Consider the following 27,347-nt stretch of genomic DNA (forward strand, 5'->3'; position numbering starts at 1 on the left):
GCCTTTGAGATATCAAGTGCAATGACAAAGCTTTCGCAAAAGTCCCGAACGGAGGATGACCAGGAGTCTGAAAGGTAGGTAAGATAATCGCCAGTGGAGCTTCCCTGGCGGAACCCATACAGACAGTCGGAAAGAAAGTTGTGACGAAAGATGCATGAAAGTTTTTTGTTAAGTATAGACTCAAAAATTTTGAAATACAGGATGTTTAAGTAATTGGATGATAGAGGGTTGGGAATGGTCACCTATCTTTGGGACAGGCTAAATGAGAGCGAGCTTCCATCAAAAAGGAATGGTATTAGTTGATAGACAAAGGTGAAAAAGTTTACCTAGGCAGAGTGTAAGCACAGAAGCACAGTTCTTGAGGACAACAGGAGGGACCCCATTAGGCCCATATGCCTTCTTAGTATTGAGGCCAGTGATGGGAGAGAATATATCAGTTAAAGAAATTTTAATGTCAGCCATGAGGAAGTCAGGGGGAGGTAGTGATGGAGGGACAGCGCCGGAATCGTCTTGATGGAATTGGAGGAGAAAAGTGAGCGAAGAGTTCTGCTTTATCAGTAGAAGAAATAGCTATAGAGCCATCAGGATGGAAGTGTAGGGGGAATGATGATGAGGTAAATTTGTTAGAAAGGTTTTTGGCAAGGTGCCAGAAGGAGTGGGAAGAATTCGAGGTGGAGAGTTCAGAGCATTTAGTATGGATGAAATTATTTTTACAGAGCGAAGAACAGATTTAGCACGATATCCAGGTAGAAACGTAAAAGAGATGAGATTCAGGAGCAAGTTGGATCCAGTTCCTTTTGTAGGCCTTCTCCCTGTTGTGGACATTAGAACATTTTTTTTTTTTTTTTTCCCTTTAATCAAAGGATATGAGAAAAAAAATTCATGCTTCCATATCCAGGAGAATAACCTCCGTAATGCACAAGGCACAATCAGATGACTATCGGCCATGGAAGCAATTATTATTCCAGGGAAAATCAAAGAAGTGCTGCCTGAGGGTCTCCTAATCAGCAGCTCCAAAGTATGTAGCAGTTAAGGGGTTAAGATGGCAAATCAGATGAAGAGGGAAAACAGGATATCATAGGTGGGCAGTGTGTGATGAATGATGAAGGATAGGTAGTGGTAGACAGTGAGGATATTATAATTCCCTGAAGAGAGCATAATAACCGGTTGCTGAATGAGGAATATGACTGGAACAGGGAAGGTTTTTCAGCAGATCCAGTGTTTGGACCTTGGCCTTTGATTGATGCAGCTGCTGTGAGTTGGGTAATAGGCAGGATGTAGTTGGGGAAGGTGGTGGCTGTGTCTGGGTTGACTGCTTCATAGTTGAAGGCCTCAGGAGATACAGGATTAGGTTTAGTCAGAGATATGATAAATTCAATAATATATGAATGTGTTGCCTCAGATGACTGGCTGAGGAGTGTGGTTTTAAATGTATATGAGGAGAAGGGTGATGCCCTGGGAAGAGGAAATCATAGAGGCATAACACTGGTGGACCAGATAGCAAAGGTAATGGAGAGAGTTCTGGAAGGTATGATAAAGGAAAGAGTGAATATCGATGAGATAAGGTTTGGGTTTATGTGAGGCATAGGGACGACTAATGCCATATTCATTGTCTGACAGCTTCAGGAAAAACATTTAGGAAGAAATAGGTACCCCTGGGGATAGGTTTTTTTTTCAAGAATACTCCCCGAGTATCCCTGCTTGTCGTAAAAGGCGACTAAAAGGGTTGGCGGAGGGTTAGTGACCCTTCCCGGAAAACAACTAACTAAAAAAACAAACAATAAGCGTCGGACAAGGACTGACCAAACGATGACGACCAAGGACCGGACAAAGGACATGGTTATCGGAACGTGGAATGTAAGGGGAGCGAATGATGAGGTGAAAGAGAGAGAGATTGTCCAGGTGCTTGAGGGTGCGAAAGTGGATGTATGTGGAATAACTGAAACAAAATGGAGAGGAGAAAGTGTGAGAGAATGGGAGTATGGATGGGGTATATGTGCAGAAGTAGGTGAGAATGAGAGGGCAAAGGAAGGAGTATGTATAGTTGTGAGTAAAAGATGGAAGAGGAGCATAAGACAGTATGGATCAGTTGGGTCAAGGATTGTGTGGGTAAAGTTGAAAGTTGGAATACAAATGTGGGCGATTGTGTGTGTGTATGCGCCAACGCAAGATCTTGCTAGAAGAGCGAGAGAAGAGTTCTGGACAAATGTAGAAGTGTGCATGGAAAAGTTTGGAAGGAATGAGAGAGTGTTTTTGATTGGTGATATGAATGGTAAAGTTGGGAATGTGAAGGTGCATGGAATAGTTGGTGAGTGGGGTGTGCCTGCTGAGATAGATGAGAATGGGAGTGCATTAGTGGACATTTGTGCTGGGAGGGGGTTGGTGATAGCCAGTACCCTCTTCAGGCATAAAATGATCCACAGGTATACATGGCGAGTGATGAGAAGGGTGGGTGATAAACCGAATGAAAGGAAGGCAATGATTGCTTATGTGTGTGTGGATGAAAGGATGCGAAAATGTGTTTTGGATGCAAGAGTTTATAGAGGTTAGGGGAGTGGACTTTCTGACCACTACTTGGTGGTGGCCAGAATTAGAATTCAAGTAAGATGGAGGAATAGAAGAAGGGAAAGACGAGAGGAAGGAGTAGTTGCAAGGAGAGTGGATAGGTTACAAGAGGATGAGAAAAAGGCAGAGTATAAGAGAGAAGTGGAGGAACGATTGGGCAAATATGAATTGGAGCATATGGGAGACATGGAAGGTGTGTGTAGGATATTTACAGAAGAAATATGTGCAGCATGTGATGTGGTGTGTGGAAGGAAGAGAAGACGGAGGGGGGTGCAAGGAACAGCGTGGTGGACTGAAGAGGTGAAACAGGCTGTGGCACAAAAAAAGAAAGCATACAATGAATGGATGAGAAATAGGGGTGTGGAAGAAGTTGAGAGGCAGAAGAGAGTGTTATATGTAGAAAGAAAGAGAGAGGTGGAAAGATTAGTAAGAGAGAGTAAGAAGAGAGTGGATGAGGAATTTGGAAGGAATTTGAGTGTAAAGTGGAGGGACTATAAGAAAATGTTCTGGAAAGAGGTGAAAAGAGTAAGACAGGGTGGAAGTGAAGTTAGCAGGTGAGTGAAAGATAAAAATGGTAGATTACTAGTGGAGAAGGGAGAAAAAGTGAGCAGATGGAGAGAACACTTTAAGAAATTGTTGAACGTAGAGGATGGAAGTAATGCGAGTATAAGTGGCTGGGGAATGGCTAGGAGAAGGAGGAGGTGAGAAGACAGGAAGAAATCAGTAGGATAGAAGTTGTGGAAGTAATGAAGAAAGTTAAATCGGGGAAAGCCCCAGGAATTGATGGAGTGTGTGGTGAAATGCTGAAGCATGGGGGAGAGATAGTAGTAGAATGGATGTGGAAGATGTGCAGATTGGCTTGGGAGGAAGGTAGAGTCCCGGAGGATTGGAAGTCAGGTATAATTATTCCCTTGTACAAAGGAAAAGGGGAAAAAGAAGTGTGTGGTAATCATAGGGGCATTTGTCTTCTTAGTATAATAGGAAAAGTGTATGGTAGGATACTTATTGACAGAGTTAGAGAAAGAACAGAGAAATTAGTTGGAGAAGAACAGGGAGGCTTTAGGAAGGGAAGAGGTTGTGTAGATCAGATATTCATTTTCAGATCTTTAGTGGAAAAGTTTCTAGAGAAGGGAAAGAAGTTGTATGCGGCTTAGGATTTGGAGAAAGCATATGACAGGGTGGATGGACAAGGATTGTGGAAAGTGTTAAGAATATATGGAGTAGATGGGAAGTTGTTGAATGCTGTGAAGAGTATGTACGATGGTGCGAAGGCTGCAGTGCGTGTGGATGGTGAACTAAGTGAATTTTTCTCTTTGAAAGTTGGGTTGAAACAGGGATGTGTCATGTCTCCATGGTTGTTCAATCTGTACATGGATGGGGTAATAAAAGAGGTACAAGGTAGGGTAGTGGATGTTGGAGTGGCCCTGGTGAGAGAGGATAGTGTTTGGAAACTCCCTGTACTATTGTTTGCAGATGATACTGTGTTGTTGAGTGAAGACGAAGGGGAGCTGCAAGGCTTGGTGGATGAGTTTGGGAGAGTGTGTAAGAAACGGAATCTAAAGGTGAATGTAGGGAAGAGTAAAGTGATGGTCTTTGAGAGAGGTGAAGTCAGTGAATGTACAGCGAGATTGGATGGTGAGGAATTGGAAAATGTGAGTACGTTTAAGTACTTGGGTAGTGTGATGAGTAAGGATGGAGGTTTGGAGGGTGAAGTGCTTGAAAGGGTACAGCAGGGAAGAAAGGTTGCTGGTTCTTTGAAAGCAGTGATAAGAAACAGGGAAGTGAGCATGGAAATGAAAAAGTTACTACATGACAGTATTGTGATACCAACTCTAACGTACGGAAGTGAAGCTTGGATGTTGTTGGAATGACACAAGTCAAGAGTGAGAGCAGTGGAAATTAGTTATTTAAGAGGAGCCTGTGGAGTCACATGGAGAGACAGGCTAACGAATGAGGATATAAAGGAGTGTTGTGGTGTTGATGTGGATGTGATAGGAAGCGTTATGAGGAACACACTGAGGTGGTTTGGTCATGTGGAGAGGATGGAGAGTGAAAGACTGACGAAGAGAGTGTATGTGAGTTAGGTGGAGGGGGGAAGAGGGAGGGGGAGGCCAAGGATGAGATGGAGGGATGGGGTGGAGAGGTATATGAGAGAGGGGGGTGTGAGTTGGGAGCAGGGCAGTGAAATGGTGGGTGGACAGGGCGACTTGGAGGCGATTTGTTTGTGGCCACCCCAAATGGGATTGAGGCGTCTGGCAATAGATAGATAGAAGAAATAGGATCTTTACTTTTTTGAGAAGACCTTTGGCAAACTCCCTAGGGAGGTGGTGAAGTGGGTAATAGGAAAGCTTGGGACTGAGAAGTGAGTGGTTGAAGTGGTTTTGGCAGTGCATGTGGGTACTTGCACCCAAATGAGAGTGAATGGAAATTTAAGTAATGAGTTTTCCATAAATGTTGATGTGCATCAGGGGTCAGTCTTGAGCCCTTTATTGTTTGTCTTGGTGTTTGATGCTCTTTCACATTACTTCAGAAATTTTCTCCCATGGAAGATAGTGTATGCTGATAACATGGTGTTGACTGCAGAAAATGAAAGGGAGGTGGAGGAAGTATTTATAGGAAATACAGAGATGGAATGGGGCACAAGTGTTTGAAAGTAAATGTGGATAAAACAAAAGTGATGATATCTAGGGCTGGTGACAGTATTGTCAAAATGGTGGGAGTGTGGCTATTTGCAGTTTGCTGCAAGAGTGTGGGAAGTAACTTCATCTTTTGCAGTGTTTGTGACAAATGAGTGCATAAGAGATATTGAGGTATTAGAGACAGAATCCAAGAAAATGCTGATATCATGTGTGTGGTGAGTCAGAGAGAGCATGTAGAGATTGACAGGAAAAGGATATTTGTAGGCTCAAATGTACAGAAATGACAGTGAATAGATGGCTGTGTAGTGCGTCCTTGAATGCTAGGCTGGGTTTACGAGAGAAGAGTTGTTAGGAAGGGTGGGACTGGAGTGCATTGGTGTTGTGATGAGGAGGGGTAGATTGATTGTGTGGAAAGTGGGAAATGTTACAGTCGAGGGTAGGGTTGTGAGAGGCAGACCGAAAAAGACCTGGGATGAGGTCATAGAGTGTGGCTACAGGGATAAGGGGCTGAATAGGTAGGCTGCCAGAGATCGAGCAGCATGGAGAGGCACCATTCGGTGACCAAGGCCAAAATATGCAAGCATGTTGCAGCCCTTATAAACAATACAAGCAAGCAATACGAACTTAATGATAGAACAGGGCACGAAACAGAACCCATAGGAAGAGCGACAATAAACTTGTTGCTGAGTAGTAGGCAGTCATGAATGAGACTGGCAAGGGCATTTAGTTGGTTACAAGTGAACGTAGTTGCATAAGTGGCTGCATACTCAGTTGAGTGAATGAGACATTGTTAACACTGGACATAAGTCATCATGCTTTGTTTATTGTACAGTAACTGTTGGTAAGGAGAGTTGTATCCTTTTCTCAGCGCTTTGAGTTTGAGGTGATTGCTCCCATTGCCATATTTGATGCCAGTGTGATGGCAAAAGTGGTTTGATGCCTCTTCCTGGAAGGTACCTCCAAATGGGGAAACACAGAGGAAAAAAAGTAAGAATGCCATCAAAGTTTATTCATATTTCTGATACAGTACTGTTTTTGTTGTACTTCTATAGCACTGCTAAACTTGTAGTTTAGTTTTTGTATAGTACTTCTGTAGCACTGCCAAACTTATAGTTTAGTAGATTGAGTAACTATAGAATTTTAGTACAGGTATACCCCGGTTTAACGATGCAATTGGTTGGGTAAAAACCCATCATTAGGCAGGGTATTGTATATCGGAGTAGATTTAACATGTAAAGTAATGGGATGCGTTGCCTTGGGTTTCTCCCCCAACCAAGTCCAAAACCCACCCAAATGAGCTCAAAAGCAAGTTTAAAGCCAATCTAAATGCCCTAACAGCTGTAAAAGAAGCTAACCTAAGCCTAACACCTGTAAATAACTCTAAAACCAACAAATAAAATCTGAAAATTGTCATATATATGTCTGGAAAAAATCAACCTTAGTAAACTGCCCCAAAATGACAATGTTCACCCCATCTATGACTAAAGTACTTTAATCTAAGTCTAAAAACAGTGTATGAATCAACCTAAACACACAATTTTAGTCTAAAATATAATCAAAATCGGTTTTTAAAAATCTAAACCCATCGTTAAATCGGGATTTGGCCATCATTAGGCGGGATGTGGTGGTACTTCTATTCCCATTTGTTAAGCCAAGATATCGCATCAAGGGGTATCATATATCGAGCTATATCTATACCTTATATTGTACAATTATTTGATTTGTTATGGTAATTGAAAGTGACTGACCTTTACAGGAGCAGCAGCGTCTTGGACGATCACCCTCATGGTATGGTTACAAGAAGACGTCTGATGCATCCAGAGATGATGAAGACCAGGAGGTATGTGCATATGTAACTTTGTTGAACTGATGAATGGAAGTAAAATGCAGAGTATGTGGAAGAAGAAGCAAAAAAGTTTTTTTTTTTTTTTTTCCCCTCTGAATACCAGAGGAAAAGGCTTTTTCGAAATGCAGATATTAGAAGTGGTGAGATGGATGAATCATCTCAGAGCTGAGGAGTGGGTGTATTACTGCATGTCTTCAGTCGTAATGCCACACAAGACACGATGACATTCCTCTGATTTTGTCTGTGGCTAGTCCCTTCTAAGAAAGAACTGCTCATGTTATGTAAAGTACCCTACACATTCCCCATGAGCCACTTGATGACTTGAAAGATTAGCAACACTGTATTGTGTGCTGCTGGGCAGCTTGTAAGCTGAACTACCCCTGTCCATCTGGAGAGTGGAAAGCTATGGACTTTGGACTTGAGGGTAACTCAGTCATTATCCAACTCCCATAATATAAACATATCTAACCTTCCAGTGACCACAGTAACAAGACCAGATGCTACCACCCATTAAGTGATACAGTAAACCCTCAATATATAGAACCCTTGAGCTTGCCGAATGAAATGTTCATTTATCGAATTTTCGTTTGGTAAAAGAATGGATGTGTGGGAAACACCGACCAGTGTGGCATCCACACACACACACACACACACACACACACACACACACACACACACACACACACACACACACACACACACACACACACACACACACACACACACGGATTCAATCGTGGCGGATGTGCGACATCGGCGCTCCATACCGAACCAACACGGCCAGTGGCATTACCTAAATTAGTTGCTTTGTATGAGTCAAGCTCTGTACCAGGTTAGACTAAATGATTTTTCATTATTAAAAGGAAAAAAAAAATAAGTTTAAACAAGACTTGTTCAAACAGGAAAGAGAACCAAGACGAAAGAATACGCTGAGTCATCTGAGGTTTGTTTAGACTACAACAACACAGGGATTGTAAGTACATACTCTGCACTTTTAGTATTGCAAAATGGATACATACTTTAGTAAAGCAAATTTGGAAAAGAAAAGGGATAAAGGTAAAAAGCAAAATGATGATTTCTACCAAGAACTGGTTGAAGTGGAGACTCACAATAGACTGGTTGAACGTGTAAACAAACTAGAAATGGCTTTCAAAAATGAAATTGATGAAATAAAGAAGCACATGCACTTGCAAAAGGAAGAAATAGAAAAACTAGGAAGGGAGGCCAATAAGAAAGACACAACCATCAGTGAACTAACAGTGGAATTGAGTACACTTAGGAAGAAAATGAGTGAAATGGCAAGTACAGTAGTCAATCACGTGAGTGTTATGGAGGAGTTCAAAAATGACACAGAGACAATTAGGCAAGTAAGCAGTCTTATAGACCAGAACAGTGATATTGAGGAGAAGATAACACAGGTGAATGAAGCTGTGCAAAGCTACAAAAATGATGTGGAAACCACGTATGCTGAAATGGTGAAAGTAAAGAAAGACTTAGAAACAAGGGTGGAGGAAAAAAGCATTAAAAAGGAAGTGAAAAGAATAATCCAAAACAATCCAAAGTTAGTCAGAGATTCAGTAGATATAAACAAATCTATAGTAATCACTGGTATAGAAGAGGAAGAAGTAAAAAACAAGATCACAAGAGACAACAAGGAGATGGCAAATGTAATGAGCTTACTGAAAGAAGTATCAGAGAAAATCTGTAGTAAAGACATAGAGGAACACAAAAGGTTAGGGAAATATGAGAAAAGCAAGACAAGACCTCTAAAGGTGACTTTCCAGAGTGTAAACACTGTGGAAGAGATACTAAAAAATGCAAAGAATCTTATGGAAAAAGAGGAGTTCAAAAATGTATGGATAAAAAGATGCCTAACACAAGAGGAACTGGAATTACTGAAAGAGAAAAGGGAGGAAGCAAAAACAAAAAATGAGGTAAGATCAGAAGAGAAGAAGAAATTTTTTTACAAAGTAATAGGATTGCAGGTACGAAAGTGGTACACAAACAGGATGGAATAAAAATGAGGAATGTAGTAGAACCTTGTCATGACATGTATATAAACAAGATGATAAAGTTGATGTACTCAAATGTGGATGGAATGGTATCTAAATTACTAGAGATGAATGATTATGTCAGAGAAAATGAACCACAAATAATATGCCTAACTGAAACAAAATTAACACCAAGGATATCCAGTGACATATTAAACTTAGAGGAATACAATATATGAGGAGGGGGCAGAAATTTAAAAAAAGGAGGAGGAATTATAATATTAACTGAGAAAAATCTAAAAGTCAATGAAATAAAACTAGATATACCATCGCAAGTAGAACTGATTGCAGTAGAGATCAACACATCTGAAGGTAAAGTAACTGTAGCCAATTTGTACATGCCACCCAGATCAAACACATGGGAAAGAGATGAATATGAGGACCTGGCAGAGAGTACAATTCAGAGTTTAAGATCATTACTACATAAAATGGAAGAGAAATCAGAAAGAATTATACTAACTGGGGATTTCAATACAAATATAAATTGGAATACTCTAGATATAATTAACCAAGAAAGCTGTTGGGACCAAAAGCTCCTGGATCTTGTACGAGAGTTCTTCTTGACGCAACATGTGAGGGAAACCACCAGAAAAAGAGGACTTGATGTACCTTCAGTGCTAGATCTAATATTTACTAGGCAAGAAAATGATATTGACAGTTTAATATATCACGCTCCACTCGGCAAAAGCGATCATGCAGTAATAAATTATAACTTCAGGATAGCATATGACATAGTAAGCACCATTGACAGTTACAAAAAGAGCCTAAACTATAAAAAGGGAAATTATCAAGACCTAAAGAAGTATTTCTTAAGAAGTTGATTGGGAAAATGTGCTTAGAGGACAAGATTTAAATGCTGTATATAAAAAATTCTGTGAATATTATTAAATAGGAGTCCAGAAGTACATCCCACAGCACAAAGAAGCAGATAAGAAAATACAGAAATGGTTCAATACAGAATGTAAAAAATCAAAAGAAAGAAGAGATTTGTTGTGGAATAGATACAGAAGACATAATAGTGAAAGGGTGTATAATAATTACAAACAGGCAAGAAACGATTATGCAAGAGTAAGGAGGGAAGCCCAAAAACAGTTTGAGGAGGATATAATAAATAAAAGTAGTGATCAACCAAAGCTGTTTTACAGCTATATCAGAAGCAAAACCAAAGTAAAAGATATAATACAATCAATTACGGACGAGGGAATCACTTATACACAAGAGAAAGATATTTGTGAAGCACTAAATAAGAATTTCCAATTAGTTTTTCCATCCATCCATCCATCCATTGCCAGACGCCATGTATCCCAGACGGGGTGGCCAATGGCTTAGAGTTAATTGTTTTACAGGGAGGGGCACTAATCCTCCACCAACCCCACTTGACATGTAGGGATGCCAACAGCATCTGGTGTTCCCAGGCGGTCACCCATCCAAGTACTAACCAGACCCAACACTATCTCTATCTGTCTATATACCTAGGCTGCTTCCCCCAAGGAAAGGGAGGTAGCCGAGACAGGACGACTCACTCTCCATTTACTCATCCATTCAAACACATTCATTCGCATCTTAGCTCCAAAGGGGAGAACGGACAGATCCTCACCGCATCACACCGCACAAGGGTCAACTGCGCAATGCAAGCAGTGACATCCACAGCAGGGCCCGACAGCAGAACTGGTTTACCCCTGCCACATCATAACAGACCCATCCCCTTACCCGCACCTGACCTGGCTAGCTGATCAGACCAAATGCGGGAGAATATCCCCTCAGGGCTGCGTCATCACTTATTCATTCACAATTTCTCTCCATTTATTTCTGTCATGCACAGCCACTCTTCCTTGCTCAACAGACATCCCTCTCGCATCCAGCGCTTTCTTCACACTGTCCATCCATCCTATTCGTGGTCTTCCTCTCAGTCTTACACCTCTCACATCAGATCTAGTTATCTTTTTCACCAATCGCTCATTATCCATTCTCTCCATATGCCCAAACCATTGCAACACCCTCTGCTCAACTCTACCAGCCATCTCCCGAACAACTCCAGTTCTCCATCGCACTTCATCATTTCGCACTCGATCCATACGCGTCACTCCACACATACTCCTCAGACATCTCATCTCCATTACATTCAAACTTTTCCTCTCTGCTACACCCATATTCCATGTTTCAGCCCCATATAACGCAGTCGGTACCACAACACCCTCATACAGCCTTCTCTTTACATCCATTCTAAGCGAACGACATTTAAACACTTTTTTCATTCCTCCCAGCACCTTTCCTACTTCATTAATTCTAAACTTCACTTCTGCATCTATTCTTCCATCCACAGCAACATGTGACCCTAGATATTTAAAACAATCTACCTCCTCAAGCAACTCACCATTCAAAACTATATTCATCCCCCTACCATCTATCAACCTCGTACACTTCAGCACTTTACTCTTATTCTCATTTACTTTCAATTTCCTCCTTTCACACACCCTTCCAAACTCCTCTACCAACTGTCTCAATTTCTCCTCTGAATCAGTCACCAATGCAGTATCATCTGCAAACAGCAGTTGCTTCAGATTCCACTCTCCTCCATCAACATTTACCAGACTCAGACCACCTAAAACTCTTGCATTCACCTCCCTTACAACACCATCCATGTAAATATTAAACAACCAAGGCGACATCACACATCCCTGTCGCAGCCCCACTCTCACGGGAAACCAATCACTCACAGCATTTCCCACTCTTACACACGCTCTACTATTTACATAAAAACTTTTCACCCCTTTTAGTAACCTACCATCAAGTCCATACAATCTGAAAACAGTCCACAAAGCCTCCCTATCAATTCTATCATACGCTTTCTCTAAATCCATAAATGCCCAAAACACATCCTTGCCTTTCGCTAAATACTTTTCACACACTTGTCTCACAGCAAACACCTGATCAACGCATCCCCCCCCTCTCCTAAAGCCACACTGCTCATCACTAATCACTCCCTCTGTACCCTCTCTAACTCTCATAATTAACACTCTGCCATACACTTTACCTACAACACTCAACAGACTTATACCCCTAAAGCTAGTACATTCATACTTATCACCCTTGCCTTTATACAACGGGACCACACAAGCACTTGCCCAGTCAATTGGCACCATACCTTTCTCAAAGCACACATTCAATAATCTTACTAACCAGTCAACAATAGCCACTCCACCACCCTTCAGGCATTCCACAGCACACCCATCCATACCTGCAGCTTTCCCTGTTTTCATCTCCTTTACTGCCTTCTCCACTTCCTCCTTCATGATCAAAGAATCATTCAACTCTCCCAACACATTTATTCCTTGCACCCTTCTATCTGCCACAATCTCAGCCACGTTTTCCTCCTCTACATTTTAGACCCAACACAGAAGAAAAAAATTTTGAGAGGGACTATGTGGAACATGCATGTCCACACATACTACCAGATATACTTAATTCATTCATTCATTGCCAGACGCCATGTATCCCAAACGGGGTGGCCAAGGGCTTAGAGTTAATTGTTTTACAGGGAGGGGCACTAATCCTCCACCAACCCCACTTGACACGTAGGGAGAACGAGCCAACAGCATCCGGTGTTCCCAGGCGGTCACCCATCCAAGTACAAATAGCTGAAAAAGTAATACAGGAGGAGTTAAGTAGATTAGACAGAGGAAAAGCAAGTGGTCCTGATGAAATTTCATGTTGGGTACTACGAGAATGTGCAAAGGAGTTAAGTAAACCATTATTTTTAATTTTCAAGAAATCCTTGAGTCAAGGTAAACTACCTGATATTTGGAAAAAAGCAAATATTGTCCCCTTATTCAAGAAAGGAAATAGACAAAATCCACTCAACTACCGACCAGTATCACTGACCAGTGTTGTAAGCAAGGTATTAGAAAAACTTATAAGAAAAGCTTGGGTAAATCATCTAGAAGAACACAGTATGATAACAGAAAGACAGTTTGGTTTCAGAAAAGGAAAATCATGTGTTACTAATCTGTTGAGCTACTATGACAGAGTAACAAACACAATACAGGAAAGGGAAGGATGGGTGGACAGTATCTATTTAGATTTCAAGAAAGCTTTTGACACAGTATCACACCAAAGACTTTTATGGAAACTGTACCATCAAGGAGGAATTTGAGGCAAACTGTTTTGTTGGATGCAAGACTTTCTCATAAAAAGAGAAATGAGAACAGTACTAAGAGGAAACTACTCATCATGGAAAGAAGTGACTAGTGGAGTACCACAGGGTTCAGTGCTGGCACCAATCATGTTTTTAGTGTATATAAATGATATAAACAGTAACACTGGAAATGAGAGCTATCTGAATATGTTTGCAGATGATGCAAAAATACAAAGGAGAATTACTAACACAGACTCTTGTAAAGAGCTACAAGAAGAATTAAATAAACTTCATGAATGGAGTAGTACATGGCAAATGGAATTCAATGTGGACAAGTGTCATGTAATCAAGTTTGGTAAAAGTGGAAAAAGACCTGATTGGGATTATAAGTTAGGAAATGAAACTCTATACACATCAGAAAGAGAGAAAGACCTAGGTGTGATTATCAATAACATACTATCTCCGGCTGACCACATCAGCGAGAAGGTAAGGAACATGTATACACTGCTTGCAAATATGAGAATAGCATTCATATACATAAATGAAGACATGCTAAGAAGGATAATAACATCATTCATTAGACCAACCCTGGAATATGCATCAGTAGTCTGGAGTCTTCATGTCATAAAACACATAGACAAGATTGAAAAAGTTCAAAGGGCCGCTACAAGATGGATACCAAGCTTGAGGGACCTAAGCTACGAAGAAAGACTAAATAAACTGAATCTACCAACACTACAGGAGAGAAGGAAAAGAGGTGACATGATAATGCTATATAAGTGCATATCAGGGAAGGAGAAAATAGACATAAATTATTACTTAACATATGGAGAAGCATCAGCAAGAGGACACTGCAAAAAACTGCATAAGAATAGAGGCGATAAAGACATAAGGAAATTCAGTTTCCCAAACAGAGCAACTGATCAATGGAATGCACTACCGAATGAAATAGTGTGTGCCAAAACAATTCACAAATTTAAGGATATGTACGATAAATATGGTTTAAGATACGGGACAGTACGAGCTTGACTCATTCCTGTAAAGATACAATGAGGTAAGAACAATTAGGAAAGAACACACACACACACACACACACACACACACACACACACAGTGAGAGTAAAGTTTACATCAGAAAGTGTAATAAATGAGATACTTAAAGTGACTTGGAAATTAAGCAAAGAGGCGGGGATGGAAAATATTATAATAAGAAAAGATGTGAATGAAGAAGAAAGAGAAGTTTTAAAATCATTAAAGGAAGAAGCAAAGGGAAAAAATGATAAGAGGACAGAGGAAGAATGTAATACTTTTTTTTGGAGAGTATTGGATATGAAAGTAAGGAAGTGGTATTTAAGGAAATAGAAGTGAAGGAAACTAAGGGGGATGGCTGTGAAAGATCAGAAGTTGAGGAAGTTTTACGGATAGAGAGTAGGAGAGAAGAGGGTATTAAAAACGTCATAAATAATTTGAAGGTGATTTATACTAATGTTGATGGTTTCATATCGACAAGGATCGAAATTAACGATTTCTTGAGAGAACATGAACCTGATATCATGTGCCTGGTAGAGACCAAATTAAGAGAAGATATTGATGTTCATTTGGGAGATGGTAAATACAAACTGTGGAGAAAAGACAGGAAAGAAAAAAAGGGAGGAGGAGTGATGATAGCAGTGAAGAACAACCCCCTTGGGATAGGGGGGGTTTTCAAGAATACTCCCCCAGTATCCCTGCTTGTCGTAAAAGGCGACTAAAAGGGTTGGCGGAGGGTTAGTGCCCCTCCCCGGAAAACAACTAACTAAAAAAACAAACAAGAAGCCTCGGACAAGGACTGACCAAACGATGACGACCCAGGACCGGACAAAGGACTTGGTAATGAGTACATGGAATTTAAGAGGAGCAAATGATGAGGTGAAAGAGAGAGAGATTGTCCAGGTGCTTGAGGGTGCGAAAGTGGATGTATGTGGAATAACTGAAACAAAATGGAGAGGAGAAAGTGTGAGAGAATGGGATTATGGATGGGGTATATGTGCAGGAGTAGGTGAGAATGAGAGGGCGAAGGAAGGAGTATGTATAGTTGTGAGTAAAAGATGGAAGAAGAGCATAAGACAGTATGGATCAGTTGGGTCAAGGATTGTGTGGGTAAAGTTGAAAGTTGGAATACAAATGTGGGCGATTGTGTGTGTGTATGCGTCAATGCAAGATCTTGCTAGAAGAGTGAGAGAAGAGTTCTGGACAAATGTAGAAGTGTGCATGGAAAAGTTTGGAAGGAATGAGAGAGTGTTTTTGATTGGTGATATGAATGGTAAAGTTGGGAATGCGAAGGTGGATGGAATAGTTGGTGAGTGGGGTGTGCCTGCTGAGATAGATGAGAATGGGAGTGCGTTAGTGGACATTTGTGCTGGGAGGGGGTTGGTGGTAGCCAATACCCTCTTCAGGCATAAAATGATCCACAGGTATACATGGCGAGTGATGAGAAGGGTGGGTGGTGAACTGAATGAAAGGAAGGCAATGATTGATTATGTGTGTGGATGAAAGGATGCGAAGATGTGTAATGGATGCAAGAGTTTATAGAGGTTAGGGGAGTGGACTTTCTGACCACTACTTGGTGGTGGCCAGAATTAGAATTCAAGTAAGATGGAGGAATAGAAGAAGGGAAAGACGAGAGGAAGGAGTAGTTGCAAGGAGAGTGGAAAGGTTACAAGAGGATGAGAAAAAGGCAGAGTATAAGAGAGAAGTGGAGGAACGATTGTGCAAATATGAATTGGAGCAGATGGGAGACGTGGAAGGTGTGTGTAGCATATTTACAGAAGAAATATTTGCAACATGTGATGTGGTGTGTGGAAGGAAGAGAAGACGGAGGGGGGTGCAAGGAACAGCGTGGTGGACTGAAGAGGTGAAACAGGCTGTGGCACTAAAGAAGAAAGCATACAATGAATGGATGAGAAATAGGGGCGTGGAAGAAGTTGAGAGGCGGAAGAGAGAGTTATATGTAGAAAGAAAGAGAGAGGTGAAAAGATTAGTAAGAGAGTAAGAAGAGAGTGGACGAGGAATTTGGTAGGATTTTGAATGTGAAGTGGAGGGACTGTAAGAAAATGTTCTGGAAAGAGGTGAAAAGAGTAAGACAGGGTGGAAGTGAAGTTAGCAGGGGAGTGAAAGATAAAAATGGTAGATTACTAGTGGAGAAGGGAGAAAAAGTGAGCAGATGGAGAGAACACTTTAAGGAATTGTTGAACGTAGAGGATGGAAGTAATGCGAGTACAAGTGGCTGGGGAATGGCTGGGAGAAGGAGGGAGGTGAGAAGACAGGAAGAAATCAGTAGGATAGAAGTTGTGGAAGCAATGAAGAAAGTTAAATCTGGTAAAGGCCCAGGAGTTGATGGAGTGTGTGGTGAAATGCTGAAGCATGGGGGAGAGATAGTAGTAGAATTGATGTGGAAGATGTGCAGATTAGCCTGGGAGGAAGGTAGAGTCCCGGAGGATTGGAAGTCAGGTGTAAGTATTCCCTTGTACAAAGGAAAAGGGGAAAAAGAAGTGTGTGGTAATCATAGGGGTATTTGTCTTCTTAGTATAATAGGAAAAGTGTATGGTAGGATACTCATTGACAGAATTAGAGAAAGAACAGAGAAATTAGTTGGAGAAGAACAGGGAGGCTTTAGGAAGGGAAGAGGTTGTGTAGATCAGATATTCATTCTTAGATTTTTAGTGGAAAAGTTTCTAGAGAAGGGAAAAAAGTTGTATGCGGCTTCCATGGATTTGGAGAAAGCATATGACAGGGTGGATGGACAAGGATTGTGGAAAGTGTTAAGAATATATGGAGTAGATGGGAAGTTGTTGAATGCTGTGAAGAGTATGTACGATGGTGCGAAGGCTGCAGTGTGTGTGGATGGTGAACTAAGTGAATTTTTCTCTTTGAAAGTTGGGTTGAAACAAGGATGTGTCATGTCTCCATGGTTGTTCAATCTGTACATGGATGGGGTAATAAAAGAGGTACAAGGTAGGGTAGTGGATGTTGGAGTGGCCCTGGTGAGAGAGGATAGTGTTTGGAAACTCCCTGTACTGTTGTTTGCAGATGATACTGTGTTGTTGAGTGAAGACGAAGGGGAGCTGCAAGGCTTGGTGGATGAGTTTGGGAGAGTGTGTAAGAAACGGAATCTGAAGGTGAATGTAGGGAAGAGTAAAGTGATGGTCTTTGAAAGAGGTGAAGTCAGTGAATGTACAGCGAGGTTGGATGGTGAGGAATTGGAAAATGTGAGTACGTTTAAGTACTTGGGTAGTGTGATGAGTAAGGATGGAGGTTTCGAGGGTGAAGTGCTTGAAAGGGTACAGCAGGGAAGAAAGGTTGCTGGTTCTTTGAAAGCAGTGATAAGAAACGGGGAAGTGAGCATGGAAGTGAAAAAGTTACTACATGACAGTATTGTGATATCAACTCTAACGTACGGAAGTGAAGCTTAGACGTTGTTGGAATGACACAAGTCAAGAGTGAGAACAGTGGAAATTAGTTATTTAAGAGGAGCCTGTGGAGTCACATGGAGAGATAGGCTGACGAATGAGGATATAATGGAACGTTGTGGTGTTGATGTGGATGTGATAGGGAGCGTTATGAGGAACACACTGAGGTGGTTTGGCCATGTGGAGAGGATGGAGGGTGAAAGACTGATGAAGAGAGTGTATGTGAGTGAGGTGGAGGGGGGAAGAGGGAGGGGGAGGCCGAGGATGAGATGGAGGGATGGGGTGGAGAGGTATATGAGAGAGGGGGGTGTGAGTTGGGAGCAGGGTAGTGAAATGGCGGGGGACAGGGCGACTTGGAGGCGATTTGTTTGTGGCCACCCCAAACGGGATTGAGGCGTCTGGCAATAGGAAGATAGATAGTATGTTCCCCCAAAGACGAGAGCATGGAAGGATGACGAATACCGTGAAATGTTGTCAGATATGGCTATCTATTTGCAAAAAATATTTGAGAAAAGCAATAATATAATTTTAGTGGGCGACTTTAACTGTAAAGAGGTGAACTGGGAGGAATGGTACTCGGGAGGCGGCGAGGATTTATGGGGCACTATGTTATTAAATATTCATTCATTCATTGCCAGACGCCATGTATCCCAAGCGGGGTGGCCAAGGGCTTAGAGTTAATTGTTTTACAGGGAGGGGCACTAATCCTCCACCAACCCCACTTGACACGTAGGGATGATAATAATGAATAATGTGATGACGCAATGGGTCAAAGAAGAGACACGGTTTCGAGGTGAGGACACACCAGCAAGGTTAGATTTACTGTTCACCAAAGAACCCAATGTAATAGAATCATTGAAATATCTCTGTCCTTTAGGAAAAAGTGATCATGTGGTCATTGAGTTCCAGATGTTAATAGGAAACGTCGAGCCAAGAGACGAGCTTCATAGACAGGGAAGATACAACTTTGGGAAAGCAAACTTTACAGGATTGAGAAACTTTTTTGAAAATGCGGATTGGAGAAAATTCAGAGAAACAAAAGAGATACAGAAGAAGTGGGATATCTTTCTAGACCTCTATAATTCGGGAGTGGAAAAATTTGTACCAAGAGTAAGAGGGAAAGAAAACAGGAAAAAGGAGTGGTTTAATAGAAGGTGTATGATAGCAAAAAAAGAGAGAGATAAGGCGTGGAACAATTGGAGAAAGAGAGGTAACAACAGAACAAAGGAAGAATATAAAAGAACAAGAAATGAATACACAAGAATACGTAGAGAAGAAGAAAGGAATTTTGAAAAAGGTATAATAGACAAATGCAAGGATGAACCCAAACTGTTTTATAGATTTGTTAATGGCAAACTGAAACAAGAGGAAGGAATCACCAAACTGAAAGTAGAAGGAGAGGTCTTTAAGGATGCGGCAATGCAAGCAGAAATAATGAACAAATGTTTCCAGTCAGTTTTCACTAAAGAAAAGGAGCTTGTGGAAGGGGAGGGAGTGATTAGAAATGTTCCTGTGATAAAAGATATAAAAGTGGAGGTACAGGAAGTGTATAAATTACTGGAAACTCAAGATGTAAGGAAAGCCCCAGGACTTGATGGAATTTCTAATTGGGTACTGAAGGAATGCAGAGAACAACTGGCGGATAAAATTCACAGTTTAATCGTATGCTCACTGGAAGAGGGGAAAGTGCCACAAGAATGGAAGAGGGCAAATGTGGTACCAATTTACAAGGGAGGAAACAGGGAAGAACCCCTGAATTATAGACCAGTGTCTCTAACCAGCATGGTCGCAAAATTGTGTGAGAGAATCCTGAAAGACAGATGGATAAAATATCTGGAAGAGATGAATATTTTGGCTGAATGTCAGTTTGGATTCTGAAGTGGAAGGTCATGTGTTTCTAACTTGTTGAGCTTTTACTCAAGAGCGATTGACGTGGTACAGGAGAGAGATGGTTGGGTGGATTGTGTGTACTTAGACTTAGAGAAGGCCTTTGACAAGGTACCTCATAAAAGACTAATGTGGAAACTAGAATATATAGGAGGACTGAAGGGGAAACTTCTGGAATGGATGAGAGACTTTTTGAGAGACAGACAAATGAGGACAGTAATAAAGGATAGGATGTCTGGATGGAGCGAAGTAACAAGTGGAGTTCCTCAAGGCTCGGTGTTGGCGCCAGTAATGTTCCTGATTTACGTAAATGATATGGTAGATGGAGTGAACAGTTATGCAAGTCTGTTTGCTGATGATGTAAAGATCCTGAGGAAGGTAGAGGTTGAGGAGGATTGTAAAATACTGCAGGAGGATTTGGAAAGGATACACAATTGGAGCCGGACGTGGGAAATGAAATTTAATGTAAAGAAATGTAAAATATTGGAAATGGGTAAAAGTACCAGGAGACCATCACTGAATTATTTGTTGGGTAATGAATTAATCACAAAAAGGAGAGAAGAGAAAGATTTGGGAGTGCTGGTCCAAGATAGTTTGTCACCAGAAAAGCACATTAACAAGAGAGTTGGAGAGACTTATAAACTCTTGACTAACATAAGAGTAGCATTTCATTATATGGATGAGGAGATGATGAAAAAATTGATAGTGGCAATGATCCACCCCAGGTTAGAATATGCAGCGGTAGTGTGGTCCCCACACAAAAAGAAAGATATAAACAAGATTGAGAGAATACAAAGAACAGCAACCAAGATGGTCCCCAGTCTGACAGACCTGTCATACAGAGAGAGGCTGGAAAAACTGGATTTGCCTTCCTTAGAGGAAAGGAGAAAGAGGGGAGACATGATTGCAGTGTTCAGGACCATGGTGGGAGTAGATAAAATTGACAAAGAAGATCTGTTTGTATGGGATAAGAGAGCAACAAGAGGATACGGAATGAAATTGAAAAAGTCAAGCTGCTTGAAGGATATCAAGAAATATAGCTTTCCTTACAGAAGTATAGACTTATGGAATAGCCTGGACAAAGAGATTGTCCAGTCTAAAAACTTAAACAAGTTTAAAGCCAAATTTGACTTATTGAGAAACAGCGATGGAAACCCACGAGCATAGTACATTCCGTGTATATCACAATTAGGTATAAATACTTAAATATTGGAACGACTTAGACAAAGAGGTGGTGCATGAGAAAAACATTCATGTGTGTAAAGGTAAACTTGATAAATGTGGATATGGAGACAGGACAACACGAGCATTGCTCAATTCCTGTATACTACAAATAGGTAAATACAAATAGGTAAATACACACAAATATCAACAAATCTATAGTAATCACTGGTATAAATGAAGAAGATATAAAAAAAATTTCGAGAGACAAAAAGATGGCAAATATAATGAGCATATTGAAGGGAGTATCAGAAGAAATCTGTGATATAGATACAGAGGAACACAAAAGGCTAGGGATATAGAGAAATAAGTCAAGGCCTCTGAAAGTAACATTCCAGAGTGTAAAGACTGTGGAGGAAATACTAAAAATGCAAACAAACTCATGGAAAAAGAGGAATTTTAAAAAGTATGGATAAAAAGATGCTTATCTCAGGAGGAATTAGGAATACTAAGGAAGAAGGAGGAAGAGGCAGAAACAAAGAATGAGGAAATATCAGAGGAAGAGAAAAGTACATATTTTTACAAAGTAATTGGATTGTAGGTACAATAGTGGTACATAACCAACAGGGAATAAAAAGAAGGAAGGTAGTAGACTCATGTTATGGCAGGTATGTAAACAAGATGATTAAGTTGATGAACTCAAATGTAGATGGAATGGTGTCTAAATTATTAAAGATAAAAGCCTGTACAAAAGAAAAGGAACCACATATTATTTGCCAAACAGAAACAAAACTAACCCCAAAGATATCAAACAATACCGTAACTTAAAGGAATACAATATATGGAGAAGAAACAGAAATTTAAGAAAAGGAGGAGGAAATATAATCTTAACAAAGAAAACTCTACAGGTCAAAGAAGTAAGAATAGATATACCATCACAAGTAGAACTGAATGAAGTGGAGATTAACACATCTGAAGGGAAATTAATTGTGGCAAATTTATACATGCCACCCAAACAAACATTTGGGAAAGAGGCGAATTTGAAGACGTGGCAGAAAGTACAGTTCAGAGTTTAAGAACATTCTGTCTATCTTTCTATTGGCAGACGCCTTAATCCCATAGGGGATGACCACAAACAAATCGCCTCCACGTCGCCCTGTCCCCCGCCATTTCACTGCCCTGCTCCCAACTCACATCCCCCTCCCTTATATACCTCTCCACTCCATCCCTCCATCTCATCCTCAGCCTCCCCTTCCCTCTCCCCTCCTCCACCTCACCCACATACACTCTCCTTGTCAATCTCTCACCCTCCACCCTCTCCACATGGCCAAACCACCTCAGTATGTTCCTCCTAACGCTTCCTATCACATCCACAGCCACACCACTGGAGATTTCAATACAAATGTAAATTGGAATACTCTAGATGTAAGAAGCTTTGAAAGCTGTTGGGATCAAAAGCTCCTGGATCCTGTGTGGGAGTTTTTCCTAATACAGCATGTAAAGTAAAACACCAGAAAAAGAGGACCTGATGATACATCAGTACTAGATCTTATATTTACTAGGCAAGAAAATTATATTGATAATATAATGTATCACCCTCCATTCGGCAGAAGCGACTATGCAGTATTAAATTGCAACTTCAGGATTGCATATGACATAGTTACCAGTAATGAGAGTTACAAATAGAGTCTAAACTAGAAAAAGGACAACTATCATGACCTGAAGAAGTACTTCTTAGAAATAAATTGGAAAAAGGAGCTTAGAGGACAAGATTTAAATATTATACATCAAAAATTCTGTGATTTTTATGAAACAGGAGTCCAAAATTACATCCCTCAGCACAGAGAAACTGAAATGAAAATAAAGAAATGGTTTAATTCAGAATGTAAAAAATCAAAAGAAAAGAAGAGACTTGCTGTGGAATATATACAAAAGACACACTAGTGAGAGAGCATAAAACAACAATAAACAGGTAAAAAATTATTATACAGAGATAAGGAGGGAGGCTCTAAGAAAGTTTGAGGAAGACATTATTTAGTAGTGATCAACCTAAGCTATTTTACAACTACATGAAACAGAACCAAAGTTAAAGATAAAATACAGTCCATTACGGATGAGGGGATCTTTTATACACAAGAGAAAGATATTTGTGAAGCACTAAATAAAAACTTCCAATCAGTTTTTACAAAAGAAAATAATTTTGAGAGAGATGATATGGAACATGCATGCCAACATGTATTACCAGATATACAAATATCAGAAAAAGAAGTACAGGAAGAGTTGAGAATATTAGACAAAGGAAAAGCATACGGTCCTGACGAAATTTCAGGTTGGGTGCTACATGAATGTGCAGAAAAGTTAAGGAGACTATTGTATTTAATATTCAAGGAATCTTTAAGGCAAACTACCTAATGTTTGAAAGAAAGTAAACATGGTTCTGTTCAAGAGGGAATAGACAGAATCCATTCAACTACCAGCCAGTATCGCAAACCAGTGTTGTAAGTAAGATACTGGAAAAGCTGATAAGAAAAGTCTGGGTAAACCATCTAGAACACAGTATGATAATAGAAGGGAAGTTCAGTTTTAGAAAGGGAAAATCATGTGTTACTACTCTGTTAAGCTACTATGGTAGAGTTACAGAAACATTACAGAAATGAGAAGGATGGGTGGACAGTATGTATTTAGATTTCAAGAAGGCATTTGGCAGAGTACCGCACCGGAGACTTTTATGGAAACTACCATCAAGGAGGTATCCATGGCAACCTGTACTGTTGGATGCAGGATTTTCTCAGAAAAAGGGAGATGAGAACAGTACTAAGGGGATATTACTCATCATGGAAGAAAGTGACTAGCGGAGTTCCACGGGGCTGAGTCCTGGCACCAATTATGTTTTTAGTATATATAAGTGACACAGACAGTAACATTGGAAATGGAAGCTATCTAAATATGTTTGCAGATGATGCAGAAATACAAAGGAAAATTACTAACAGTTTCTTGCAAAGAGCTACAAGAAGCATTTAATAAGCTTCTTGAATGAAGCAGTAAATGGCAAATGGAATTTAATGTGGACAAATGTCATGTAATTAGTTTTGGTAAAAGTGAGAAGAGACTAGATTGGTATTATAAGTTAAGGAAGATCAACCCAGCACATCAGAGAAGTATCTATGAGTGATTATCAATAACAGACTATCTCCAGCTGACCACATCAGTGAGAAGGTATGTAACATGTATATGCTGCTTGCTAATATGAGAATAGAATTCACATTTATAAGTGAAGACATGCTGAGAAAGATACAGGAATAACATCTCATCAGACCAGCCCTGGCACATGCATCAGTAGTCTGGAATCTGTCTCTATCTGTCTATTTATTGCCAGACTCCATAATCCCGTAAAGGGTGGCCATTTGACTTTGAGTTATTTGTTTTACGGGGAGGGGCACTAACCCTCCACCAACGCACTTGTTGACACGTAGGGAGCACGTATGGGTTGGTTATATGGTTACCACCCAGCGTTGTAAATGGTTTCTTGGCTGACAGGAAACCATTTGGCTTGTCACTCAATGTAAAGCCACTTGTAATGGAAAGAAAAGCAATAAAAAGTGACATGAAAGATGGTAGAAATAGGAAGAGAGGAGGGCAGGCACAGAAAAAGAATGATAAAGGATAAAGAAGAAGTAGGCAGCACTACATCAAGTGAGTGAATGATGGTTGCCACCACCTACCACTCATCTTCATCTCAAAAAACACATACAGTCAGACCTTACTATAATGGACTAATTAGGACCCAAACCAATCCGAGAAAAGCAAAATTCCAATAAAAGTGACATCTGGACTTTTCCCTCCTATCTCAGACTTTGTCCAATTTATCAGACACTAGTCCAGATCTCACTAACGATTTTTAAACAGTTTTATCTACCATTGCAGTACTGTACTGTATTATTCCATCACTTCAGTAATCAAATAGTATAATATATAAAATAATACTGTTATGTACACTGATAAACATGTATTTTATTTACCTTATTGTGGTGAACATAGCTGAAGTGGTCAGGCAGTCCAGACTGCTTCTGGCTTTCAGACTTTTTCTAATACTGTACATAGAAATTTAGTCTGGTAGCGCCTTGATTCCGGTAAAAACGAATTCCGGTCTATTGAAGTCCATGATATCAAGGTTTTACTGTACATAAGATTAAAAAAGTACAGAGGGCAACTACGAGATGGGTACAAAGCTTATGGGATCTAAGACATGAAGAAAGACTAGAAAAATTGAATCTACCAATGCTACAGGAGAGAGGGAAAAGAGGAGACATGATTATGCTCTATAAATGCATCTCAGGGAAAGAGAAAATAGACATAAGTGAATATACTGTATAACCTACGGGGAAGCATCAGCAAGAGAACACTGCAAAAAACTGCATGAAAAGAGAAGTGATAAAGATATAAGGAAATTCGGTTTCCCAAATTGGGCAGTTGCTTAGTGGAATGCACCACCTAATGAAATAGTGTGTGCCAGAACTATTCATAAATTTAAGGATGTGTATAATAATAATGGTTTAATACACCTGACAGTACGAGCTTGACTTTCCCCTGTAAAGATAAAGTTAGTATGAATAATTGGGTAAGAACACACACACATACACACAGTGGAGGATCTGGTATCAAGAAACGTGCCTGAAAATAAGGAAAACACTATACAGAGTCTGACACAAGCCAGTGAGACGGCGAACCAGGAGATCGAGATTTTGAAACGAGAAAATATCGAATTAAGGAGAAAATTAGAAGAGAGCAGTAATAAAATGGAGAATGTGAGTAGTGCGTTAGAAGAGCAAAAAGCAAGGTGGGCACATGTGGAAGAAGAACAGAAAGAAATGGTCAGCTTAAGGGATATCATTCAGGAAGAAAGGGAAATGAACAAGAAAAAAATGGAAGAAAATGTAGTGAAAATATTGAAGAAAAAAGAAAATGTAGTGAGAGAAACTGTGGACAGGAGCAGATGTGTAGTAACATTTGGAAATAGGGAGGAGGAACAAAAGATTAGATCTGTGAGACTTGAGAGAGAGACGAATCAAATGGGAAAAGTATTGGGCAAGATCAATCCTGAAGGAAACAAGTGGGGAAAAAGAAATTGAAGTAAGGAGGATGGGTCCATATAAGAAAGGGGAAGTAAGACCAATGAGAGTTATGTTGTCATCAGAATGTGTGTAAATTATATACTTACAGTGACCTGGAAACTAAGTAAAGAGGCAGGGATGGAAAATATTATAGTAAGAAAAGATTTGAATGGAGAAGAAAGGAAATGTTTAAAATCTTTGAAGGAACAAGTAAAGGAAAAAAATGACAGGAGGACAGAGGAAGAATGTAAATCTTTTTTTGGGGGAGACTGATTGATATGAAAGTAAGGAAGTGGTATGTGAGGAACTAGATGTAAAGGAAACAAGGGGTATGGATATGAAATTGAATAAGAGAGGAATGAGTTAAGATAAAACCAGTAACGTAAATCATATATAGTAATGTGGATGGGTTAATATCTAAGAAAGGGGAAATGGGAGACTATATAAATGAAAAAAAATCTGAAATTGTTTGCTTGGTGGAGACTAAAATGCCTCGGGATGTGGATACTAAATTACTTGGATGGAACAGTTATAATATCTGGAGGAAAGATTGGGGGAGCTATAATGATTTTAACTCGCAATGACCTAAGAGCAAAAAAATATAGAAATTGAAATTACCAAGGCTGACCATTTGGGAGTTGAAGTAGAGGACAGTTATGGAGAAAAAATAGATGCAATAGTATTTTATATGCCTCCCAAAACTAGGGCATGGACAAAAGAAGATTATGATCAGCTAATAAGAGAATCCACTATTAACCTAAAGATGATACTTGAACGGAGAAACAGAATAATAATAATGAGAGATTTTAGTTATAGAGAAGTTGACTATGAAAGTATGGATGCTGGGAACAATGAGGAATCATGAGGAAATATTTAATGGACTTGGTGATGGAAAACATGTTAACCCAAGTAATTAAAGAAAATGCAAGAATTAGGGGTGACGACGAACCATCAGGGCTTGACTTAGTATTCACAAAGGACCCAAATGATATGAGGAACATAACCTACCAATGCCCTTTTGGTAAAAGTGATCATATGGTTATTGAGATGGAAGTGGTGGGAGTAAGGGAAGGAGGAAGAGATGAAAAACACAGAAAAAATAGATGCAGTTATGGGAAGGCAGACTTTCCTTCCCTGAGGAACTTTTTCTAAAGTGTAGACTGGAGTAAGATAAATACGATCACAAATGTTGATGAGAAATATGAGTTTCTGATAGAAGTGTATAAAACAGGAGTTAGTAATTATGTCCCAAAATTATCTGCAGCTATAGAAAAGAAGAAAGAATGGTTTAACGATAGATGTAGAGTGGCACATGAGGCAAGAAAAAGAGCATGGAATAAAGTGAGAAGAAGGTATAATGGAAGGGCTTGAGTGCTGAGAGAAGAAGAAAGGAAATATGAAAAAGATATTGTAACTAAATGTAAAAAAAGTGCCAAAATTATTTTATAGGTATGTGAATGGTAAAATGAAAGTTAAGGACAGTATAATATGATTGTGGGATGGA

The 27,347-nt window shown here is 40.0% G+C and overlaps 1 protein-coding gene across 1 annotated transcript in view; it reads left to right on the forward strand.

Annotated features, from left to right (window-relative positions):
- INPP5E (Inositol-3-phosphate synthase) overlaps nt 1–27,347 on the forward strand; it is a 576,780-nt gene that overhangs the window by 134,789 nt on the left and 414,644 nt on the right. Inside the window, 2 exon segments of the mRNA XM_080273293.1 lie at nt 3,090–3,106; nt 6,967–7,044. Of these exon segments, the coding sequence (XP_080129419.1) occupies nt 3,090–3,106; nt 6,967–7,044 (95 nt within the window).

Source organism: Coenobita brevimanus, chromosome 54, assembly GCF_032717465.1.
Source record: "Coenobita brevimanus isolate Jiangsu-jjx chromosome 54, ASM3271746v2, whole genome shotgun sequence".
Taxonomy (NCBI): Eukaryota; Metazoa; Arthropoda; class Malacostraca; order Decapoda; family Coenobitidae; genus Coenobita; species Coenobita brevimanus.